Genomic DNA, 24,033 nt, shown 5'->3' with positions numbered 1-24,033 from the left:
ACGCCACCCGGGCCTCAGCAGGGGCCAGGGTCAGGGCCCGATCCCGAAGCCGCCCCCGCCCCTGCCCCTTCGGGCCTGACAGCGGGCAATGCCGCGCCTCCGCCCGCTGCGCTGGGCGCCTTCTGCGACGTGCTGGTGCGCTGCGAGGTGTCCCGCGTGCTACTGCTGCTGCTGCTGCAGCCACCGCCCGCCAAGCTGCTGCCCGAGCACGCGCACACCTTGGAGAAGTACTCCTGGGACGCCTTCGACGGCCACGCGCAGGACAGCAGTGGTCAGCTGCCCGAGGAGCTCTTTCTGCTGCTCCAATCCTTGGTCATGGCCACCCACGAGAAGGACACCGAAGCCGTCAAGTCGCTGCAGCGCGAGCTGTGGCCGCTGCTGAGTGCCGAGCAGAACCACCTCCTTCACCTCGTGCTGCAAGAAACTGTCTCCCCCTCGGGGCAGGGCATCTGAGGGGCAGTGTCCGCCTTCCCCTCCAACCCCCACCCCCTCATGCTGCTCCCACCCCTGCATGGTACCTGAAATAAAAGACACCTTGATCCTGACCCTCGCGACAGTGGTGTCCTTCTCGGGGTCCCCGGAGCCCCCGCACGCTCCTCCAGCAGGAGGAGCAGACAGTAGTGGCCCTGGCTGGAGCCCCATGGCTCATGGCCACCCTAGGGGACCAGAGGAGGGCTTTCTGCTCCACAGGGCTCCTCTAGCCTCTGGCCTTTCAGAAGCAGGCCAACTGGCCCTTCTTGCGAGGGCGTTCGCGCGGCTGCCAGTGGTAGGGAAGGGGACGCACACGCACCCGGAAGGACAGACGCCAGCCAGAGGACAGGACTTTCTCCCCCAAGGCCGCGGCATAGAAGTCAGGGTCTCGCGGTTGCCCAGGGCTGCCCTAACGAGTGACCACGAACCTCACAAGACTGGAGGCCAAAGCGGAGGCTCAGGAAGAGAGTGCCTTCTGTGGGCTGGCTCACGCCTCTCCGTCTTCAGACCGGTAGCCCTTGGCTTTTAGAGGCACCCCTCCAACTTCTGCCTCCAGCCTTCGTCACTGGGCGGCCCTCCTGCGCTAGAGGAGGGACAAGGTTCTCCGCCGTCCCGGGGCCGCATCCGGCTAACCAAGAGCGCTCTCCCCTCCAGACCCTTCACTCAGTGTGGCATCTGCCAAGAACCTTCTTTCCTTCTAAGGAGGGTCAATTTTCACAGGTGTCCAGGGTTGGACAGCAGGTCTCACGGGATGCGGGGCGTTGAGGGTGTTGGGGTTGGCATCCTTCCCATGCAGCGCCCCACTCTATACCCTTCCTCCTCTTCCACGACCGCGCCCCACCGCACTTTGTCTTGGACGACGCAGGGTTGTCCTTAAACTCTGCGGTTTTCTCCGGACTCTGAGCTGAGTGCAAGGGCTCTGCGATCACCGGTTTGCCTTGTGTTCCGTCTGCCCCCCTAGCCATCCCCAGGAGTCACTGGGTGCTTGACGGCTCGGTTGTTGATACAGCCAGCCCTAAATGCACAGGGAGAAGTGTGCCGCGCCAAGACTCCCGACTGGGTGGTCTAACGTGCCCCGTCTGCGACACATGGCCATCTGAGTCCCCTCGTCGGGAGGCAAGCAGCAGAGCTGGGGCCTCCCCTGGCCGCGCCAATAGACCCTCGTGCATGTGGAACGTGCAGTCGTCTTCAAGCACGTGCAGTGTACCCATGTGGGGTGTGCACGACAGGGAGTAACTGTCCGGAGCCGATGTGCCCGAGGCCCCTTGTTCTGCGAGCTGCCGACCCATCTTCCTGTCGTCGTCGTGGTCGTCCTCCCCACCCCCGCCCCAGCACTGGGATTCACAGTCCGGGTCCTGTTCTGGTAGCCAAACGGGTGCGACCTGAATCGCAGCTTCTGTTGCAATCGGGCTCTCTCTCCCTCTCTGCCTGCCTGCAGTTTGCTTTTGATCCAAAGAGCACGTCTCTGGCATCCGGTCAGTAGCCTTTGCCACCAAAAGGCCGGGTGGCTCTCCATGCGTACGATGCACGATTTCCAAGGACCCTCAGTCCAAACGTGACACCAAAACCACCGTAGCTGTCCTCTCGTTTCCCTGCCCCCGCCCCCTCCTCTTCTGTGGATGAGTTCCTAGTTGTGAGCGGGGTGGTAGGCACACCGGGAAATGTGGCCTCATCCTTAACGACTCGAAGCCGGAAACCAAACACACTGCCAACGAGTCGATGCCGACTCCCGGCGAACGACTCTATAGGACAGGGCACATGGAATTGCCCCTGGGGGCTTCTGAGCCTGTCCCTCTGCACGGTGCTCCACAGCCACCCTCGTCTTTCTCCCGGGAAGCAGAGTGGCCCGGGCTTGGGAGCAGCTGACCTGGAGGGCAGCGAGCCCTCTCGGCTTCTCCAGGCTGACCACGTATGCAGTGCTCAACCTCTGGGATGGGATGGGAGGAGAGACCTGGGGTGCGGGTGCCTCAGATCGGTGTGACTTTGAGGGGACTCTCTCCTAATCCCTGGGTGGTCCCGTGGGTCCGAGTGCTTGGCTGCTAATCAGAAGCTTGGAGGTCTGAGTCTGCCCAGAGCACCCGCCACCCCTGCCACCCCAAAGAGGGGCCTGGTGGTCGACTTCCCAAATAGCAGCCCTTGGAAATCAACACAGTTCCATCCCCCTTGACACGTGTGGGGACGCCAGGATGTGGCGGGGTCGGTTTTCTGTTCTCTCTGCCTGCTTCTGCGTGGGCCCAGCAAACAGGTCAGGGAATCCAGGAGAGGCCCGTCTTCGAGTGAGCTGGCAGCTAGCCGGCCACCCTTCCTCTGCTCTCACTCGGCTGCTAGGCAGGAGGCTCCTGGCCCAGTCGACCGGAAATCTGGTCAGAGTGCACGCTCCTCTGTTCTTTGGCTGTTTCTGGGACACTCCCCAGCAGGGACTGCAGGCCTGGTCAGTCCTCTCTTAGGACAGGGACGCTTAAGAGCCACTGAGGGTGACTGCTGATAACCCTTGCATTCTGGCTTGAGGAGAAGCCTCCTTGAGGCTCTGGTCTAAACGCCTTGCCGTGGGGACTTGGTGGGGAAGCAACCCCCTATGAGCACAGTATTGGGTATGCAAGCGGATTCTAAAACACACACACACACACACACACACACACACACACACACACACACACCAACCCCACCACCTCTCTCTCCTGTCAATTTCATCTCTTCATTTCTATAGCCAATAAGATCCTTGATATTAATACTTTGGTTGTGTCCATATAACCACAATCACTCCTACTGTCCATGGTGGAAAACTTTTTGGGAGTTAAATCTGTAGCAGCTAGAAGTGTTTGGCCTATATTTGAAATGTGTCAAAAGCTCTTTACAGGATTCATACCTTCTTGTGAGAAAGCTCATAACCTACCATTAAGGTCCCTCTGGAATTCCCTCGATAACCGTGCCACGTCTTCCCATCCAGACTGTACATGATGATAAACTGGGAGATGTAGAGGTTGGAGAGCTTCTGGCGAGCACCCTGGGTCTTGATGCCGTGAATAATCATTGGTGTCAACAGATCCACCTACAAATCCAAGCAATGTTTTATGTGAATCTATTTGAAAAGGTATGTTCACCTCCTGTAATGAATCTTGGTTGATTCTGAAGTGCACAGAGACCAACTTTGGGATTTTGTGTCTGCCCAATAAGCAGCTCAAGGAATATTTTTTGAGCATCTGCTTGGTGCCGAGGACTGTTCTAGACATTAGTAAGAGAATATTGAACAAGAAAAAGGCCCTTCCCTCATGAAATTTGTATTTGGAAACCAACCAATTATATCGCATATATTTGTGTATATGAAGGGGCTTCAAAAAGTTCATTGAAAAATGGAAACAAAAGATCATGGAATTTTCCCGTGAACTTTCTGAAGCCTCCATGTGTGTTTGTATGTGTGTGTGTGTTGTTGTTGTTGTTAGATGCTTTCAGTTCAGTTCAGAACAAAATACTGTCTGGTCCTGTGCTAATGTTACCCCTGCCCTGAGCCCATGGTGGCAGCCACTGTGTCGCTCCATCTCCTTGAGGGCCTTCCTCTTGTTCCCTGTCCCTTCACTTTACCAAGCAGGATGTCCTTCTTCAGGGACTCGTCTCTCCTGACAACATGTCCAAAATATGTCAGATGGAACATTGCTATCCTAGCTTCAAAGGAGCTCTGGCTGTACTTCTTCCAAGACAGATATGTTTTTCCTTTTGGCAGTCCATGGTACTTTCAGTATTCTTCTCCAGCACCATAATTTCAGTGCCTTGATTCTTTTCTGGTCTTCCTTATTCAATTTCCAACTGTCACATGCATATGATGCAATTGAAAATACCATGTTTGGGTCAGGTGCACGTTAGTAACTTCCTCACTCTTCAATACTCTAAAGAGGCCTTTTGAAGTAGATTTGATTTACACAAGGCAGTGCTTCTTTTGATCTCTTGGCTGCTGCTTCCATGAGTATTGATTATGAATTCAAGCAAGTCAAAATCATTGACAGTTCCCACCTTCTCTCCTTTTTTCACAATACAACCGTTGGTCTTTACTCATAGGGAGCAGAAATGCATGAAAGCAATCAAAAGTCAAAGGAACACTGATTCTGCCTAAGCAAATGTGGTGAAGAAAGGTGATGGTGCCTGGCTATCAAAAGATACAGAGTCTGGGGTCCTATAGGCTTGAAGGTAAACAAATGGCCATTTAGCTCAGAAGCAACAAAGCCCACATGGAAGAAGCACACCAGCCTGTGAGATCACGAGGCATGTAAGGGATCAGGTATCAAAGACCCCAAAAATCATAGCATTGTGAATGAGGGGGAGTGCAGAGTGGGGACCCAGAGCCCATCTGTGGGCAATTGGAGATCCCCTTGCAGAAGAGTCTCGGGGAGGAGATGAGCCAGTCAGGGTGCAGTGTAACAACAATGAAACATACTATTTTCCTCTACTTCTTGAGTGCTTCCCCCTCCCCCACCACCACTATCATGATCCCAATTCTATCTTACAAATCCGGCTGGACCGCAGGATGTACACTGGTACAGATAGCAACTGGAAACACAGGGAATGCAGGACAGATGATCCCTCAGGACCAGTGGTGAGAGTGGCGATACCGGGAGTGTGGAGGGGTGAGGGACAAAGGGGGAACTGATTACAAGGGTCTACATATAACCTCCTCCCCGGGGGATAGACAACAGAAAAGTGGGTGAAGGAAGACGTCAGACAGTGTAAGATATGACAAAATAATAATAATTTATAAACTATCAAGGGTTCATGGGGGAGGGGGAGCAGGGAGGGAGGGAAAAAAATGAGGAGCTTTTACCAAGCCAAGGTACTTGATACCAAGGGCTCAAGTAGAAAGCAAATGTTTTGAGAATGATGAGGGAAACAAATGTACAAAAGTGCTTGATACAATGGATATATGCGTGGATTGTGATAGGAGTTGTACAAGCCCCCAATAAAATGATTTAATTATTTTTTTAAATGAACACCTATCCAATGGGACCAATAACACTCATACAATCTTCAAACCAGAGACCAGAAGAACTCCCGATAGCGACCATTCTGACAAGGGACACAGTAGGAGGTTATGAATAACCTGACCCCCTGCTTCCAACTCATATAGACCCTATAGGATAGAGTAGAGCTGCTTCTTAGAGTAAATCTTTACGAGAGCCTCATCTTTCCCCTGTGAAGAGGCCAGTGTGCTTGGATTGCCAATCTTGTGGTTAGCAGCCCACTTCTTAACCCTTTGTACCACCGGGGCTCCTTACGTTCCTGACTAGAATGAAAGACCACATAGAACAAAATTTAAATCCCTTAAAAAGGCCAACCTACAGGACTGAATGAAACTGCAGGAACCCCGAATGAAGACTATCGCCCTAAAGTAACCTCTAAGTCACCCTTCAGCCACATAATAGATCAGCTTCCAAATTAAACACTATGCATAATGCGCCACCTCAAACAATGAGCTAGATGAGACCAAAGGATCAACATTTACCCCGAAACAGAGATGAGAAGGCAAGGAGGGGAAGAAACATTAGACCAGTGGAAACGGAACAAAGAGAATGGGAATGATCATGCTGACACATTTTACAAATTGGAACCACGGAGAGATTTCTTGGGAACATCAAGAAGAAAAGTCACCAGCGGAACTTGTTTGAGACCTCTGTCTGAAGCGCCAATGCTCATGATATGCTGAGACCGGAGGCACCAGAGCAGAGGAGCCTGCAGTGCTGAGACTATGAGACTGGGTGGCAAAGCCCACTGAACAAGGCAGAGACCAAGGGACCACATGGCAGAGAGGCTGAGGACCACAGAAAGACTTGGCTGCTGGCCAAGGAGAGGTGTTCCTGTGGACCAAAGAATGTCTTATGATTTGAATCATGAAACAACTGCAATCAATAACATGGAACAATTAGATACAATCGTTAAAACCAAACCCATTGTCATCAAATGGATTCCAACTCACAGCTCCATGTAGGACAGAGCAGGACTGCCTGGTAGAGTGTCTGAGATTATACATCTTTATGAGGGCAGACAGCCTCATCTTTCTCCTGCAAAGGGGCTTGTGAGTTTGACTCACTGACACTGTGGTTAGCAGCCCAACGCTGAGCCCACAGAAGCAGCCAGGCTCTTCAAAATTTGTCTGAGGGAACATAATTCGCTAGGTAAACTTTCATAGAAAACACAACAAAATTTTATTAAACAACAAGAACAACCAAAACCACAAGGTGGTAAATACATAGTTTGGCAGCAGTACAAACAAAAAAATTACTTAGGGATTAGTGAACATTCAGCTCAAATTACAGAAAAAAATGTAAGCTGATGAGTCATTAATAGATATACTCTCTGCTTCTGCTTATATGTTTTCTGGTAAAACTGTCTCCTCTTTCTCTACACTCGTGGCCTTCTGCGATGTTACTATCAGCAAAGTCAATAGTCCAAACCCAGTTTTGGTACAATACACAAGCCACCCCGTTTTTTAGTTTCTCCCATCTGTTAAATGGGGTCTGGTGAGAATAACTGAGATATTTATGAGGGTCGTAAGTCATATGTACACAGGTCTATTCCAAACAAAACATGTTTACAGATGGCTGAAGAGGAGTTCTTTCATCGATGCACATGTCTTAGTCTGGTAAAGGTGCCTCAAAAAAAGGACACTTTTTGTACCAAGGAAAATTATTTTTCAATTTTTTTAATATAAAAAATTTAAGTGAACATCCCAAATAATTGAAGTTTGTCAACAAGTTTGTGGGAATTCTGGTCCACATAAAAGAACAATTTGTAGATGTGTTAAGCATTTTAAGAAAGGTTGGAACGGTTGAGAAGACAATGAAGCTAAATCATGAGAGTGAATCTGGTAACCTCAAACAAGAAGAAATGGTGGCTGAGGTCCAGAAAGTGGTGCGGTGGTAGGGGACAGTAGAATCATCAGGTCTTCTGTCATTATTGTCCAATGTGTCAATTCTACTCTTCAGATGTTCTCGAAATGCAGGTGGGATAGGCTCAAGGTCATATTTTGGCTCTTGAGAACTTGTTTTAAGTTTCTTCAACCATAACATGAACTTGCACATGAGCAATTGATGGCGTACTCCACAGTCATCCGTGGCCTTTGTTTTGGCTGCCGATATTGGTCTTCTCCATCATCTCCTCCCACAAATGTAGTCAATTTGATTTCCGTGTATCCCATTGGATGAGGTTCATGTGTATAATTTTTGCTTATGTTGAAAAAGGGTATTTGCAATAAAGAAGCCATTGACCTTGTAACATTCTATCATTCAATCTCCAGCTTCATTTTTATCACTATATCCATATTTTTCAACTACTGATCCTTCCTCTTTCCAGTGTTTGCATTCCAATCACCAATATTTATCAACACAATTTGATTGCATATTTGATCAATTTCAGAGTGAAGACATTGGTAGAATTCTTCAATTTCTTTATCTCTAATGGTCAGTGTCTAAATTTGAATAATGTGTTAACTGGACTTCTTTATAAGCAGAGGTATTAGCCTATCACAGACAGCATTAAGTATAGAGGTCTTCACCTATCACAGACAGCATTGTACTTCAAGATAAATCTTGAAATATCTTGTTGAGGATAAATGTAATATCAAATGTAATATCATTCTTGGCATAGTAAACCATATAACTGTCTGATTCAAAATGGTCAATACCAGTCCTTTTCAGTTCATGAATACCTAGGATATAGATCTTCATGCACTCCATTTCATATTTAACTACTTCCAATGTTCCTAGATTCATACTTTGTACGTCCTGCGTTCTGATTATTAATGGATGTCTGCAGTTGTTTCTTGTCATTTTCAGTCATGCCACATCAGAAAATGAAGGTGCAGAAAGCTGTACTCCCTCTATGGCGTTATGGTTGGTTGACTCCAGTGGAGGAGCAAGCTCTTCCTCAGTTACATTTTGAGTGCCTTCCAACCCAAGGTACTCATTTTCCATAGGTATTTTGGACAATGTTGCACTGTTAGTCATAAGGTTTTCAGTGGCTAATCCCTCAGAAATGGACAGGTGAGTCCTTCTTCATAGTCTGTTCTTAGTTAGGAAGCTCCATGGAAACCTGTTCACTGTGGGTGCCCTGTTGGTATTTGAAACACCAGTGACATACAGCAACGCACATGCCACCACAGTACACAAACTCACAGACAAGTGGTGGTGTGTGGACATATATGGACAATATATTGAGAGACAACATGATTGGTGACAGATAGATAGATAGATAGATAGATAGATAGATAGATAAAGCACAAGAGCATCCTTGAGCTTTGAGCTTACAAGAGGAAGACATGTGATTAAATATGATCTATTTCCCATTATTGATTAGTTTTTCTAACCTTGATCCAGGAAAAGGGATCCTTGGTGCTCCAGGCATTGATTGATCCAGTATAATGGAGTCTGGCCAGCTTTGGAGCCCATTGTTCTTTACCCAAACAAAGCGAGAGAGATTAGATTTAGTTAGGTTGGTTCTTGGCACTTGGGAATGAAATTCTTCTCTTGAGAAAAACTAATCGTAGTTGTGGAGAAAACAGAAATGAGTAAAGCCTTCGTAGCTGAGGATGCACTAACATTTAATAATTCTGTTGATTGTTCATACTTCTAATGAGCTGAAACTGGAATTGTTTTACCAGTGCTAACAAATAATATTAATTTATTACATACAAAATATTAATTGTAGTGATGGTTGCACAACTCTTACAAATGTGACTGAACTGTTGAGATGTATGGGAAGTGAGTTGTGTATTGCTGAAATTGTTAAAAATAAACAAACTAAAATATATATTCATTGTAGAAAATCAGAAAATAAAATGTAAGTAAAAATACAAATCAAAGACATTTCCAAACAAACTTCGTCTGCCTCAAAAAAAATTATGGTACTATTTCAGTAAATAACCTAAAGTGTTATTTTCAAAGAGAATTTTTATCCTCTAAAACAGGAATGTGAAATTTGTTCCTAAAAGCCTAGATAGTACGTAATTTAAGCTTTGTAGAGCGTATGGTCTCTGTTGCAGCTACTTAACTCTGTTTGGGAAAAAGCAGTCATAGACAATGTGCAAACAAAGAAGGATGGCTGTGTTCCAATGAAATTATGTATGGATTCTGAACTTTGAAGAACACATGATTTTCATGTGTCAGGAAATATTTTTTTTTCCTTTTATGTTTCAAATTATTTAAAAATATAAAAGCCATTTTTTTTCACTCCTCAACTTACAAAAATAGGTGGCAGGCTGTATTGTGTTCTTATTTTCTCACTCTAGGAAGAGATCACGGAACATATGGTTGCGATAGCAAAGTTGGTAAAGAAACCAGATGATGTCCAGCTATCAGAAAGAACAGTGTGTGGAGTTTTAAAGCTTTTCTTTACCAAGCTATCATCTAAATGAGCCATCCACTAAATCTACCTTGAAGAAGCACACCAGCCTGTGTGATCCAAGGATTATAAATTAAAAAATCCAAATCTGAAGGATGGAATGATATCAGAGTTTAAATTGTGAAACCCAGTTTCCAGAAGACGCTGGATGACAGTGGGAGCCCAAAATCCATTTGCAGGGTCCTCACATGGATTCTGCCACGAGTGAGTGAATCCCCTCTGACCGTAGTGGAGGGAGGTGAGGGCCTTTGCTATCGGAGAGCACTGTAAGGGCTTCTATGGTAGATGTAGTGAGGGTTAAAAGTAACACCTTATCATTTGATCTCCCCTTTGACCCATTTTAAATGTGTTCCAGTTTTTAAGTTTCTGCTTGCATTTTGGTTGAGGTTTTTCTCAGTATTATTTTGCTATTGTTGTTGGTTTCTTATTGTTTCTCGATTTTGTTTTTGCTGATTTCCTGTATATGAAATCCAAGATAGGCAAATCTATAGAGACAGTAATTGGATTAATACTTACCTAGGGGCAAAAAAAAAATTACCTAGGGGCATAACGGGGGAGGGTTGGGGTAAAATGGGGAGCTAACAACAATGAGTATAAGAAATAAGAAATGTTATAAAATTGATTGTGGTGATGATTGTACTTTTCTTAATATGATGGAACTATTGAATCATATGATCTGTGGATTTTATGGCTTACAGAAAAAATCTCTAAGGGGGAAAAACATACAAAGCTAGAAACTGGGTCTTGAAGGATATGAAAGAGTTTGCAAGGCCGAAAATCAAGGAAAGACTAGCTTATTTTGCAGGAGGTTGCTTTTGCTGTTGGCCCTCTTCTTTTTTAAAGAGATCTCTGTGTTCTGGAGGGATGGTAGCAACAACACTCTTAAAACTTTCCTTTCAAGTGTAAGCATAAGCTGAAAATCATTTTTGTACATCGCTCATACTCTTCTATGAAATGATTAAACAAGAAACAACAACAACAACAAAAAAAAGAATAGCTTAAAGAGGGAGTAAGCATGTGCAAAGGCAGAGTCATGAGACGACCCAACACACCGAGGCAAGAGTCCTTCAGTGCTCTGGAAGGAGAGGATGCAAGGACCAGTGAATAGTCGAAACGAGAATGGAGACTGTGGCAGAGTTCAGTCACAGAAGGTCTTGTTCTGAAGGGAACAGAAAGCCACTGAGAAGTTTTAAGCAGAAGTGGAGTAATTTGATCTGTGCTTTACAACACATTGAAGAGCAGTATAAATGAAGGGCATTCAACGAGGCAGAATCATTGCCAAGGTGAGATGTGATCATGACCTGATTTAAAATCATGAAAATGGAAAATGGAGAAGGGGTGGAGTTGACAGTTACTTATGGAATAGAATTAATAACAACTATAGAGATGAATTGGTTGTCTGAATCTAACAGAAAGTTAAAAATCCATATATAATCAGCACAGATTCTTAGAGGGAAACAATAGTATTTACCATGATATCCTGAAGCTGTAATCTGAGAATCTCTAATGTGTCCAGAAGCCATTCCCAGGGGAGTCTGACACTCTGAAACAAAACAGGGGAAACAGTAGCTGGAAGTGCAGAGAGCTCAGCTACCAAGCTGTAAGTACATGAAAACGAGAGAACATTACAAAAGCTCACGTCTTTTGGTGTGAGCTATGTGTCATGAACTGTACTAAATGTTTATGGTCCTGTTTCATGTCATTCACCCCAGCGGTAGGTGCTACACGCAACTTGAGTTTCTACATAAGGTTCCCTGATTTGTTACGGATTAGATTCCTAATTCTTCCCAGAGTTGGTTACTGAATCAAAATTAAGTCCCACGATCTGCTCTTGAGCTCTTGGAACTCCATCAATTAGTGAAAATAAAGAGATGTTTTAGAACCAATTATTAAACATTTAGAGCTTCAAATTCAAAGTGTTCAAAGCTTCAAGTATTACCCCACCCCCCTCCACCCACTCAGGACTGATGATTTCTGCCAGCTCTGAGAACAGTTTACGTGCCTGTATTAATTCCATACATCAGCAACTATTGCAGGCAGGAAGAAAAGTCTATGTGCCTCTGAGAGGTGGTGAGCCTCGCCCACAGTGCTACTCACCCTGGCTGTACACCAGAAAAAGAGCACTCATTCCCGCTTGCAGATGCTCTCCAACCAGGCATTCTATACGCCAAATTCCGGCTTTAGATGGCAGCATTTCCATGGTCTCAAATACACCTTGTTACAACAAAAAAGAGTAATTGTTTCTTTTCACTTAAAAAAAAGAGCATAAGGGCCATTGGCTTATGTAGAAATATCAAAAGAGATCTCTTGAAATCAGTCACATCACTCTTGGACCACTCAAACCCAAAGTCCTTGCTATGTGACCCCTACACTTGCAGGTATTGGGGATTGAGTTCTGATGCCCCTCCTCCCTGTGAACGGAGAGGCTGGTAACTGAATGCTTTGATGGTGGAGACTGGAGTATGCAGTCACAGTAGCCTGCCCTCGCAGAATATTTCAGAGCAAAAGATAAGTTCCCCCATTGAACAGAAGGAATTCTTGGGGGAGGGAGGTCAGAATGAAGTCCTCTTGGGTCTAGTCCACTAAGGGGGACTAGAAGGGTAAGCCCAGTAGCAAGAAACTAGAGGCGAATGCTGAAGGGTTGAGGTCCGAGTCACAAGAATCACCCAAAATAAAGTGAAACCAGCCAGGAAAAGAGGAATTTATGAGAGAGCATTGCTGAAAAGTCCCTGAAAATGTCCTGCAAGGGGAAAAGTCAAGTTTAAGTGTCTGCCAGGTGCAGGCAATGGGAATGGTGCCAGATATACATCTGTATATATAAATCTGTCTTCGAAGAAGTATGCTCCTTAGAGGCAAGGATGGCAAGACTTCATCTCACATACTTTGGACATGTCAGGAAAGACGAGTCCCTGGAAAAGGACATAATACTTGGTAAAATAGAAGGGCGGTGAAACAAAGAAACAAAGAAAGATACTTGACAAGCTGGATTGACACAGTGGCTGCAACAGTGGGCGTGAATGATTGGGAGGATGGTGCAGGACAAGGCAGTGTTTTGCTCTGTTGTACACAGGCTCACTACGGGTCAGAACTGACTCATTGGCATCTAATAACAACTTAAGTCAGTAAAATCTAGCCTATCCACGTACCCTTGCTGTATCCATGCTGGTGTTCAATCAGCACAGTATACCCAACATAAAGAATAAAGGACTCAACCACCCTTACTTACAAGTTCCTGAGTTTTGAGTAGCATTTTGAAGGGGACATTGTGTTTTATGATTTGAACAGTAAAGTGATTGCAGGTTTGTTTATTGTTTAAGAGTAATCAGAGAAGTCACAGAGCGTTTTAGAATTTTCACCTCCAAACAAGGGACGTTTGCTCTCACTATCAAATCTTTTTTTTTTACGTTGTGTTCCAAAAAAACATGGTAAATAGAGCTTAGTCAATATACCGGTTATCTCCATAACCCAATAACTCTTTGGCTAACTACTGATGCCATGTGGGATGTGAGCTGGAAAATGACAGTGCTCCCATGTTCGCTATGAAATGATTCTGCTGGATTTCCTTTCGAGTATGCTTTCTGTATCTACCTCTCTCTAAGTTATAGTTACTTGAAAATGGAAGTTCTCTGAGAACAGGGAGTCTATCTGCTTTGTGCTTAGACCAGTGCCTAGAATAGTTAAAGCACTTAATAGAAGAAAAAGCACGCACCAGCTCATACCTGGATAAAGGCTGTAGACTGCCATTTTATACTCGTCTTTTTTCCGTATAGTGAACACGTGTCCACTGAAATGAATAGAATGGATATTTTCATTGCTGCCCATGCTGAGCAGATACCACCGAATTCTTTGATCCTGAGCCATGACTAAGCCAGGCAGAGTATCCATCACATAGCCATTGATTGCTAGAGAAGAAAGCACAGAAGGCTATAAAAACAGATGGCAGACATTTCTCTCAAGCTCACCCCAAGCATTGCTGCTTCTGAGGATGCCACTTCCACACATATACTCTTGATTCACATAGTGTTCAAGGCTCATTTGATATAGTGTAAGCTGCATTTTACCATGAGTAATATTTGGGTCTAGGATATGTTACCATGGAAGCGATAGTTCTTTTTAAAATCAGGGTCCTCTATGTGGCTTTTGCAAGGAGACTTGCAGTTCCTTTCTCTGTTTTCAGTGAAGTACCAGCTCTTGGTTTCATCAAAGATAGTGAAAAACAGAGCAAATTCCTGGACTGTCAGTTGTCTTCCATAGGCAGCACTCAGTGTGTTGGCATGGCAAATCAGAATGGGTCCAATCAAGCCTGAGTGCAGGTCTTTTTCCTGAGGAGGGAAGAAGCCAAAACTAGGAGTTCAAGTCATCTACAGAGTAGACTTCAGTTAAGCTTTTATGCCACTTCAGTATGTCCCTCTTCAGTTGATTCTTTATTTCTAAAAAACAAACATGATGTCACCTCCCTATATAAATTCCCCATTGCTTTGGAGATTGTTGTCTTTGTTATGTGCTGTCAAGTCTGTAGTCTCTCACAGCTCACAGCAACCTTATGAACAACAGAACAAAACCCCCTGCCTGGTCCTGTGCCATCCTCCCAATTGTTCCTCTGCTTGAGCCCCTTGATTCAGCCCTTGGGATAATCCATTTCAATGAGAGTCTGCTTCTTCTTCCCTGGCCCTATATGTCACTGAGTGTGATGACCTTTTCCAGAGACTAGCCTTCCCTGATAATGTCTTCTGCTCTGCTGCTATACATAAGGTTTTCACGGGATATTCCCTCAATAATGGAGCACCTATTCCTTCTTCCTATGCTGTTCTTAGTGAGAAAGCTCTACTGATACCTGTTGACACTGGGTGGCCCTGCTGGTCTTGGAAATCATGGTGGCACACCATGCAGAATCACAGCAACATGCAAGCTGCCACACGATGGCAAACCAACCAACCAACCAACCAACAGTAGCTCTGGTGATAAAGACCAAAATTTGACCAGTCCTTCTCCACCATCAGGTGACCAGCACCACCTCTGCTTACCAGGTCCACGTCCGAGAAATACGCCCAGGCTTTGCAGTCAAACTCATCTTCCGTGGGTGCCATATGATGCTGCACTTGCCAACTGTAGCTTTTGGTTTCATTCGGCATCACTGAATTTTTTCCGGGTTCTGATCCTGGCCTCTGATCTTCCTTATAAGAAATAAGACTAGAATAGAAGGAGTAAGGACGAGAGGCTTGGTTTTTGAAAGTCACCTGCAGAGAAAAAGAAAAGAATGAGGGGGGAAGAAAAGCACATGCATTATTCTTTGTAGGATCTTAAAGTCTTCAGCTGAGAGTTGAAATCCCTAATAAGAATGCCCATCTTTTGGTTTTATTGAAGTTTTTAATACCATGGAAGAAGTTGATTTAGGAGGTGGATTTTGTTAGAACCCAAGCTTAAAGATCTTCTTTAAGGTATGGACTCGGGGTTGCAAAGGAGAAAAATTCTTAAATACTTTAAAAGCAACTCCAAAGTCAAAGATGAAATATCACCGCAGGGATTTTAAGAGACAATAACCTCATGAGCTGACACTTGAGGTTCTTCATGGTAAATTTCAGGAAGATTTTTTAAAGGATTGAAAAAGTTATTCATATTTATTGTAGAACATATAGAAAATACAATAAAATTAAAGGTAGAAAAAATCCACCAACACTGTGTAAGTTTAGAATCTTTAACATCTTTAATATCAATAATCAATTGAGAAAAAAGATGCCTATTTTTGAGAAAATAAATAAATAATGACTTTGATCTTTGGCACACACAATGCACCACAACCACTTCCAGTCCATTGAAAATATGAATGGACTTAAAAGTTAAACGCAAAACATAAAACTGGAAATATATATCTGGAAAAACTATTGTTTGTTTATTTTTTGTAATCTCTGGGGGTGGAGGGATTTTTATAAATAAATAGAGAATAAACAAGATACAGATTGATGGGTTACCACTAATTTTTAAAATTTGAAAAACATTACATATAAAATTAAGATAACAAATTTGGAAAAATAACTTTCACTGATGATGAAACAACCAACTTTAGGGGACGCTGCAGAAATCAACCCAGGAGAGTTACTAAGAGGGAAATTCAACACTGCTGGAACGCAGGAGGAGCATCATAAAGATAAGTGGGCACAGATCCACAAGGTTTTGAGGGACTGGGGGCTTTTGGCTTACCACAGTGGAGGCCAGCTAGGGCTTGACCTTAGCCCCACCACTGTCTCGGCTGGAGCCAGGACCATTTGGAGCTGGCTCAGGGGCTTAATCTCAACACAGCCACACCTTGCTGCCGCCTGCTGGCCTTGAGGCAGGGAGTAAACCCTTACAACCCAGACAGGGATCAGGGCTCAGCTACATTGTTACTTTTGTTTCCCTCTCATCTCTCTATCCCCCCACAGTCTCAGCAGGCTTAGTTCTTTTTTCTCCTCTTTGTCTCTTACCTGTTCTCTCACACTCCACTGCCAACCTCTAGACCACTACCCTTAGCCTAGGGCATTTACGCCAGCACCCCAACCAGTTAGGTGAGGTCCACCCTGTGCAGCATAGCCTGAGGCTGGGAAAAACACAGCTGACCTCCACCAGGGGATACTCCACCCAACATCTTACCAGGGAATTCCTGCCTGTGTGCCTGGGGAGCTCTTATTTTCCTCTGTTGTACCACGTGAATGAAGGAACTTCCTCCCGCCTACCTTAGTGCCTCACACAGCCTAAGGCAGCTCGGCAAACACTCTCCAACATTTCAAGCTGCTGCAGGAACCTCTGCCCAACCTCTGCATTGATCTACCTGGTAAAGGCAATTCCACCCACCACTTGCAATGATCTATACCAAATCAGGCAAACCAACAGCCTTCTGGGGCACTCCCCTAAGAGGGAAACCACAGGAGGATAAAGTGGTAGGCTAATTCCATAGTGAAATTAGCTGTAGACAGTTTAAAGAAACATTCCTACAAGTCTCCCAGAGAGAGCCAGTGCTCTTCAACTCCCTGGAAAATGGCACCTGGCTCCTCTAAAACAATGCAATGCAAACAGCCATCAGCCCTAATGACCTCAACGAACAAACAGGAGAAACAAAAGGCAATGGCAGAAGATGTCCTGAACATAATGACATGCATAGGGTCTTCTAGGCCCACCAGGGTGGAAGCTTAGGTGCAGATGATTGTAATATTAGTCCATTGGACTAATTGCTTCCATTTGTCTTTGATTTCTGTCACGCTTCTTTGCTCCCCGTGGGAGGAGACTGCACCTAAGGCTGCACCTTAGATGGCTGCTCACAAGTGTTCAAGAACCCAGTCATCTAGCATGTCAGATTCATTTTATTGTAATTTCCTTGTCTTCAACTCACCGTGATAAAGTCTTCAACTTCTGCTCTTATATATGGCCCCAAAAGTCCCAAGTGTTCATTTATTTCTCCATGATATACAGGTTGAGTAAAGGAGCCATCAGTAAATTCCTGGAAAACCACCTTCTTGAACTGAGGGACATTGCCATCCTGAGCCCTGGAGGAGAAAAAAAGCAGAGGAAAAGCGGTATCTTGATGGACCAAATGAATCAAAACGACTCACATCTTTGCCTTCCCTAGGTTTGAAATTCCTTTGGTAGAATTCACGATGGATGAGAAGTGTAATGGGATAATGAAGGAAGACAGAGGAATCAAAAATAAGGTTCAAGTCCCTGGTTTGGGAAAATACAGGATGGTGAGGCAATTCATTGAGACAGGGAACCTTAGAGGAGTCGATTTGGGATGTAACAGTTCTATGCATGGGGACACTTTTTATGTCCTTGTCTTGTTCTATGTGTGAGCAGCATTTTACATAGTCAACCACTCCATCATTCTTGAAATACTCTCTCTAGGCTTTCCTAGTATGTAAGGGGTTTAGTCTTGTTTTGTCCGCTGGTGTATTTCCAGAACCTGAGACAGTGCCTGGCACATAGTGGTGCTCTAAAAATATCTACTAACATATTACAGTTAAATATCAAATTGGCTCATAAAATAAACAATAGAACCCATAACTTATGAAAACATTCTATATGACACCAAGAGGCCAACATTCATCCGAAAGCAAAAGTGACAAGGCTGGCCAGGGGGCAGGATGAGGTAGGGCAGGGAAACTAGATTCATGGAAATGGAAGAACCAGATGGAAATAATGAGAACGTTAACACGAGGTGACTAATTTTCTGTGTAAACATTCACCAAATTCACAGTAAGATTTTTAAAGGAAAGAGAATTTGTTGAACAAATGTAGAGCTGACTGGCATGTTCGATTCATAGACCTCTTCTATGTGCTTTCTTTCAGCTTTTAAAAATTTAGAAATAAAATTTATACAATAAAGTACATAAAAGAGATTCTGTATATAAATGATCATTTTAAAAAAAGTTAAACCAATGTTGTAATCCAGGAATAAATCAAATAGACATGATATACCATCCTTTATGTATATTTCTAGCCTCACTGTAATTTAGGTAAATAGTATACTTATTGTTTTAGTTCCTTATAAGAGTAAGATTTAATTCACAATTACTGTGCAGAGTCAACACTGATATATATTCCACATTTGCTAGAAAAGAATGAGTATTCATTGCTCATTACAGTGTTGTATGTAAATGTTGAGCTTCCTGAATCTCTACATTGCTACCTTTTCAATTCTGAAAAATTTTCAGCCCTTGCTTCTTCAAATACAGGGATGAGTCCAAAAGCATTGTTATGAAATCATAGAAACCTCTATTAAACAAAATTTCCAAATGTGAAGCTTTTGTTTCCCAGTATATCCTCTGCCTAAATCTACATATTTCTGAAGGCGGTGTTTCCATCTATGTAATCCTTCCATAAGAGCCCTGATAGCATAGTGGTTACGAGTTGGGCTGCTAACCACAAGGTCAGCAGTTCAAAACTGTCCGCCGCTCCTTGGAAGAAAGACAGAGCTTTCTACTCCCATAAAGAGTGACAGTCTTGGAAACCCACAGGGGCAGTTCTACCTTGTCCTATAGGGCCGTTATGAGTTGGCATCCACTTGATGGCAGTGAGAGAGAATCTTTCCTTAAAAAAAAAAATTTGGGGTGTGTGTGTCAAGTTTTCTCATTCACAATCCCTTCCATCTTTTATTTATTTATTTTATTAATCATTTTATTGGGAGCTCTTACCGATGTCATAACAGTCCATCATTCAAATAGATCAAGCATAATTGTACAATTGCTAGCACAATCAGTTTCAAACATTTTCTTTCTTCTTGAACTCTTTGATATCAGCTCCCCTTTATCCCCTCCCTCTCTGACCCTTGCTGTTATTGTTATATTCATGCCTTGAAGAATGTTATACTCTTCAATGATACCATGTCAAATAGACGTTTTTGCATCCTCAAGGAACTCAAATCAAGTTCCTTTTCAATGTTATTTGAGTTTAAGGATGAAAAAGGAAATCTAAAGTGGCAAAATCAGGGGTGTAGGGTAGCGTGGATAGGATAGAGTTTCCCAATGGAATGCTTGTCCTCAATGAGATGGATGGACCCAGTGGCTCCATCAATGGGCTCACACCTAGGAACCGTGGTGAGGATGGCACAGACCTGGGCAGTGTTCCTTCTATTGTACATGGGTCGCTATGAGTCGAGAGCCAGCACCTAACAACCACATGAGCAGGAATAAATCAGACAGCAGTGGCTTTTTTTTTTTGTAGCCACCTTAACGAAACTAAGACAAGTAAGTGTGTTCCTGAGCGAACTTGTCTATAAACACCCACGAATGGCAGAGACAGGTTTAAACACTTGTATGAAATCAACGGTGTTACATATGAACTGGAACCCTATAAACAATACTTTCACAGATACCCTTCTATTGTTTCTCCTTCAGCCACTTTTCCTCGCCTTCTGAAATTTCCAGTCAGTACTCATTTTAACGTTTAGGTCTCTCTTCTGGTTATCTGTTGCAAAACTTCAGTGGCTTTGAATTGCAACTGTAGTGGGTTGAATACATGTGGAGAAAGAGACAGAGACCACAATGACGCAGGTGCACACCCAGGGATGTCTGGAGCTAGCTGGAAAGAGACCAAAAACACCCCCCACGAGTCTTCCCTGGAGCTTTCAGGGGGTGCCTGGTCCTGCCAGCACCCGAGATCTCCATATTGGAGAGGTAATTCGTAGCCTCCCCCATCAATAGTACCAGGTAAGCTCAGTCTTCCACTAGTCTCTGCCAAAGGTACAGACATGTATGTGCATGAAGGCATCTTGGACACACCAGATCAGTCCATTAGCCAACTAACTAGTACGCCGTGACTTGAGTCAACACTATGAGGAACAGAGTAAGTATTGAGCTGAGTCCTGCAAGAATTCCTGACTCACAGAAGTGATCAGTACAATAAGATGGTGCCTGGATTAGTGTCCTCTCACTCACTGCCATCAAGTCAATGTTGACTCATAGTGACCCTCTAGAACAGGGTGAAACTGACCTAATGGGTTTCTGAGGCTGTAGCGGCTTATGGTAGTAGAAAACCCTCTCTTTCTCCAGAGAAGCAGTTGGTGGTTTCGAACTGCTGACTTTGTGGATCACAGCCCAATGCATAACCACGATACCACCAGGGCTCCTACATTAGTGTCTTTTGATTGCCATAACAAGTGCCCACAATAAATATTTTTAAACAATAGACATTCTCAGATAGTTCTGGAGGCTATAAATTCAAAACCAAGCTGTTGGCAGGGCCCAAAGGAGCATCCCGAGAACCAACTGCCAGCTGCATGGTATTTTCCCACCTTTTGTGGTGGTGGGAGGTGCTCTCGAGTCTGTTCCCACTCATAGCAACCTGATGCACAGCCCAAGGAGACCCTGCCTGCTCGACACCCCCTCCCCCACAACCGTCCTTATGTGAGAGCCCATTGTTCCCACCTCGCCTCGAGAAGCAGAGAACATACTGAAGGGTCACCCATTTGTCACAACCTATTGGTCACAAGAGGAGCCCTGATGGTATGTACAGTCATTAGGCATCGGGCTGCTCACTTGCAAGGTCATCAGTTTAAAACCACTAGTTGCTCAGTGGGAGAAAGACAGGGCTGTCTGCTCCCTTAGAGACACTCAGAAACTCTCCGGGGCACTTTTACCTTGTCCCCTAGGGTCACTGGGAATTCACAGGGAGTTTGATTTTTTGTTTACTGGTCACAAACGAGTTCTCCTGGCAGCCAACATCAAGGGAAGGGGAATGAGACCCGACCTTTGGATGGGAGAGTGGCAGAGTCACATTTTACAGGAATATATCAGACAGAAGGTACTGGCATGAGCATCTTTGGAAAACAGTCAGCCATAGTCTCTTGCTATATCTTTTGTATTTTCCATTTAAAAATACATATTGCATTCCATAACATGTATTGTTGTATGTCTATCAGTTCACCGATCCAATATGATGTATGGTTGTTTTCAGAACAGTGTCTAATGCTTTCAAAAGGTTAGGCTTGTGTATTTATTTTGGTTCTCTATTGTTTCCATTACCTCTTGCTCATTTGGTGTCATCTTTCTTTGTGCCTAGCTTATTTGTGCTCTCATGTTCTATTTGGCATATAGATATGAAAATAGTTTGAGGCTGATATAGCGTCTGGGTTCTTAAAGGCTTGAAGGTAAACAAGCAGCCATCTAGCTCAGAAGTAACAAAGCCCACAAGCAAGAAGCACACCAGTCTGTGTGATCACAAGGTGCCAAAGTGATCAGTTATCAGGTATCAAAGAACAAAAAATCATATCATTGTGTGCTCACCTCCCCAATATGATTGCTGAAGACAAATGGGTGCATAAGCAAATGTGGTGAAGAAAGTTAATGGTGCCCAGCTATCAAAAGATATAGCGTCTGGGGTCTTAAAGGCTTGAAGGTGGAAAGCAGCCATCTAGCTCAGAAGTAACAAAGTCCACATGGAAGAAGCATACCAGCCCGTGTGACCATGAGGTGTCAATGGGATCAGATTTCAGACATCAAAGAAAAAAAAATCATATCATTTTGAATGAGGTGGAGTGCAGATTGGGGACCCAAAGCCCGTCTGTAGGTAATGGGACATTCCCTAACAGAAGGGTTGCAGGGAGGAGATGAGCCAGTCAGGGTGTGATGGACCAACGATGAAACATACAACTTTCCTCTAGTTCCTAAATGCTTCCATTCCCCCCTTCCCCCACTATCATGATCCCAATTCTACCTTACAAATCCGGATAGACCAGAGGATGTACACTGTTACAGATGGGAACTGGAAACACAGGGAATCCAGGACAGATGATCCTTTCAGGACCAGTGCTGAGAGTGGCGATACCAGGAGGGTGGAAGGAAGGTGGGGTGGAAAGGGGGAACCTATTACAAGGATCTACATATAACCTCCTCCCACAGGGATGGACAACAGAAAAGTGGGTGAAGGGAGATGTTGGACAGTGTAAGACATAACAAAATAATAATAGTTTATAAATTATCAAGGGTTCATAAGGGAGGGGGTAACGGGGAGGGAGGGGAAAGAATGAGGAGCTGATTCCAAGGGCTTAAGTGAAGAACAAATATTTTGAGAGTGTTGCGGGCAACAAATGTACAAATGTGCTTTACACAAGTGATGTAAGTATGGATTGTGATAAGAGTTGTATGAGCCCCTAATAAAATGATTTTTTTTCAAAAAGAAAGGGAATAAAAAAGAAAGTAGTTTGAGGCTTAGGAGGTTGATTTTTCCCCCACTTACAGTGGACGGTTCAACATTGCCCTGAAGATGTAGCCCTTTGGAGGCCCAGCTGAAAGTTAGGATGAGTTACATCTGCTTTTAGTCCCATAGTAATTCCATCTACCTTCATTGGAATGCTGTCTTAAATACTTATGACTTCCGAATGTATGTCTTTCACACTGACCTCTTTCCTGAACTCCAGACTGACACTATCTAACCACCTATGCAGCATCTCCATTTGTACAAAACACACCTTGTATTCTTTCCTCAAAGAACTCTGTTTTACATCAAGTCTTCCATATCCAAGTAAATGGAATCATCATCCACCTAGCTGCTCAGGACTGAAAATAAACATCTTCTAGGCGTCCTCTCTGCTCACTCCTCCCGGTCAATTTGCCATCAATTTATTTCTCTTCAAATTATTCCCCACATCCTTCCATTTATTTCCATGTTTACTGCCACCACCCTAGTCCAACTAACTCTCCTCTCTTTCCTGGATGACAGCAGTAACCTTTTACCTGGTCTCCTGGCCTCCGTTCTTGCCTGCTGCAGTGAGAGGTGTTGTTTCACACATCTCCATGGTAATGATGTTCCTTGGAGTTTGGACATACATGGAGGAAGACTTCTTGTCTTCCTACACCCATCATCAGCTACCATTTCATTCAGTCGACACTTATTTAAGCATCTGCTACGTGCTAGGCAGTCTGCAGGGTTCTGAGCATTTATCATGAACAACCTCTTCAAAGCTTGTGCTCTCAGTGAGCTTACCTTTGAGCTAGGGGAAGATAGACAATACGTGGCTGGATTATGTGTGTGTGCAGGTAGGAATCAATTATCAAATACTACTAAGAACTCAATTAAGATGAGGACTGAGAATCAGTGATGGAAAGATGAACAGTGACCTTGGAAGTGGATTTGTTTACAGAATAGTGGAAATGAAAGCCTTTTGGGGTGGATTAAAGAAAGAATGGGGGGTTAAGAAGCAAAAGAGGAAGATTGGGAAAGAAGTGGGAGAAACGAGGCACTGACTACAATGATTGACATATAACCCACCCCACCCCCCAAGGAGACGAACAGCAGAAACATGGGCAAAGGGAGACAGTGGGCGGTGTAAGATCTGAAAATAATAATAATTTATAGTTTATTAGGGGTCCATGAGGGTGGGAGGGCGGGGTGGAGAGAGGAAAAAGAGGAGCTGTTACTAAGGGATCAAGCAGAAAGAAAATGTTTTAAAAATGATGATGGCAACATATATACAAATGTATTTGATACAACTGATGTACGGACTGTTTTATAAGAGCTGAAGAGCCCCCAATAAAATGATTTATTAATTTTAAAAAGAATCAATGGGAGCATGTAGAGACATTTTTAAAAGATCATTTTATTGGGGGATCGTACAATCCTTATCACAATCCATACATACATCCATTGTGTCAAGCACATTTATACATTTGCTGCCCTCAGCATTCTCAAAACATTTGCTTTCTACTTGAGCCCTTG

General features: G+C 44.1%; 1 protein-coding gene across 1 annotated transcript in view; it reads right to left on the bottom strand.

Annotated features, from left to right (window-relative positions):
• F8 (coagulation factor VIII) overlaps positions 1 to 24,033 on the bottom strand; it is a 120,769-nt gene that overhangs the window by 28,878 nt on the left and 67,858 nt on the right. Inside the window, exons 15-22 of the mRNA XM_045285497.1 lie at positions 17,216 to 17,369; positions 14,877 to 15,089; positions 13,946 to 14,174; positions 13,572 to 13,754; positions 11,950 to 12,066; positions 11,324 to 11,395; positions 8,819 to 8,904; positions 3,365 to 3,520 (exon numbers count right to left, since the gene is read on the bottom strand). Of these exons, the coding sequence (XP_045141432.1) occupies positions 3,365 to 3,520; positions 8,819 to 8,904; positions 11,324 to 11,395; positions 11,950 to 12,066; positions 13,572 to 13,754; positions 13,946 to 14,174; positions 14,877 to 15,089; positions 17,216 to 17,369 (1,210 nt within the window). The remainder of the gene's footprint in view (positions 1 to 3,364; positions 3,521 to 8,818; positions 8,905 to 11,323; positions 11,396 to 11,949; positions 12,067 to 13,571; positions 13,755 to 13,945; positions 14,175 to 14,876; positions 15,090 to 17,215; positions 17,370 to 24,033) is intronic.

This window comes from Echinops telfairi, unplaced genomic scaffold (assembly GCF_000313985.2).
Source record: "Echinops telfairi isolate 266 unplaced genomic scaffold, ASM31398v2 ScPeMD7_7472;HRSCAF=8510, whole genome shotgun sequence".
NCBI lineage: Eukaryota > Metazoa > Chordata > Mammalia > Afrosoricida > Tenrecidae > Echinops > Echinops telfairi.
This window is presented reverse-complemented; position numbering and strand designations above follow the sequence as displayed.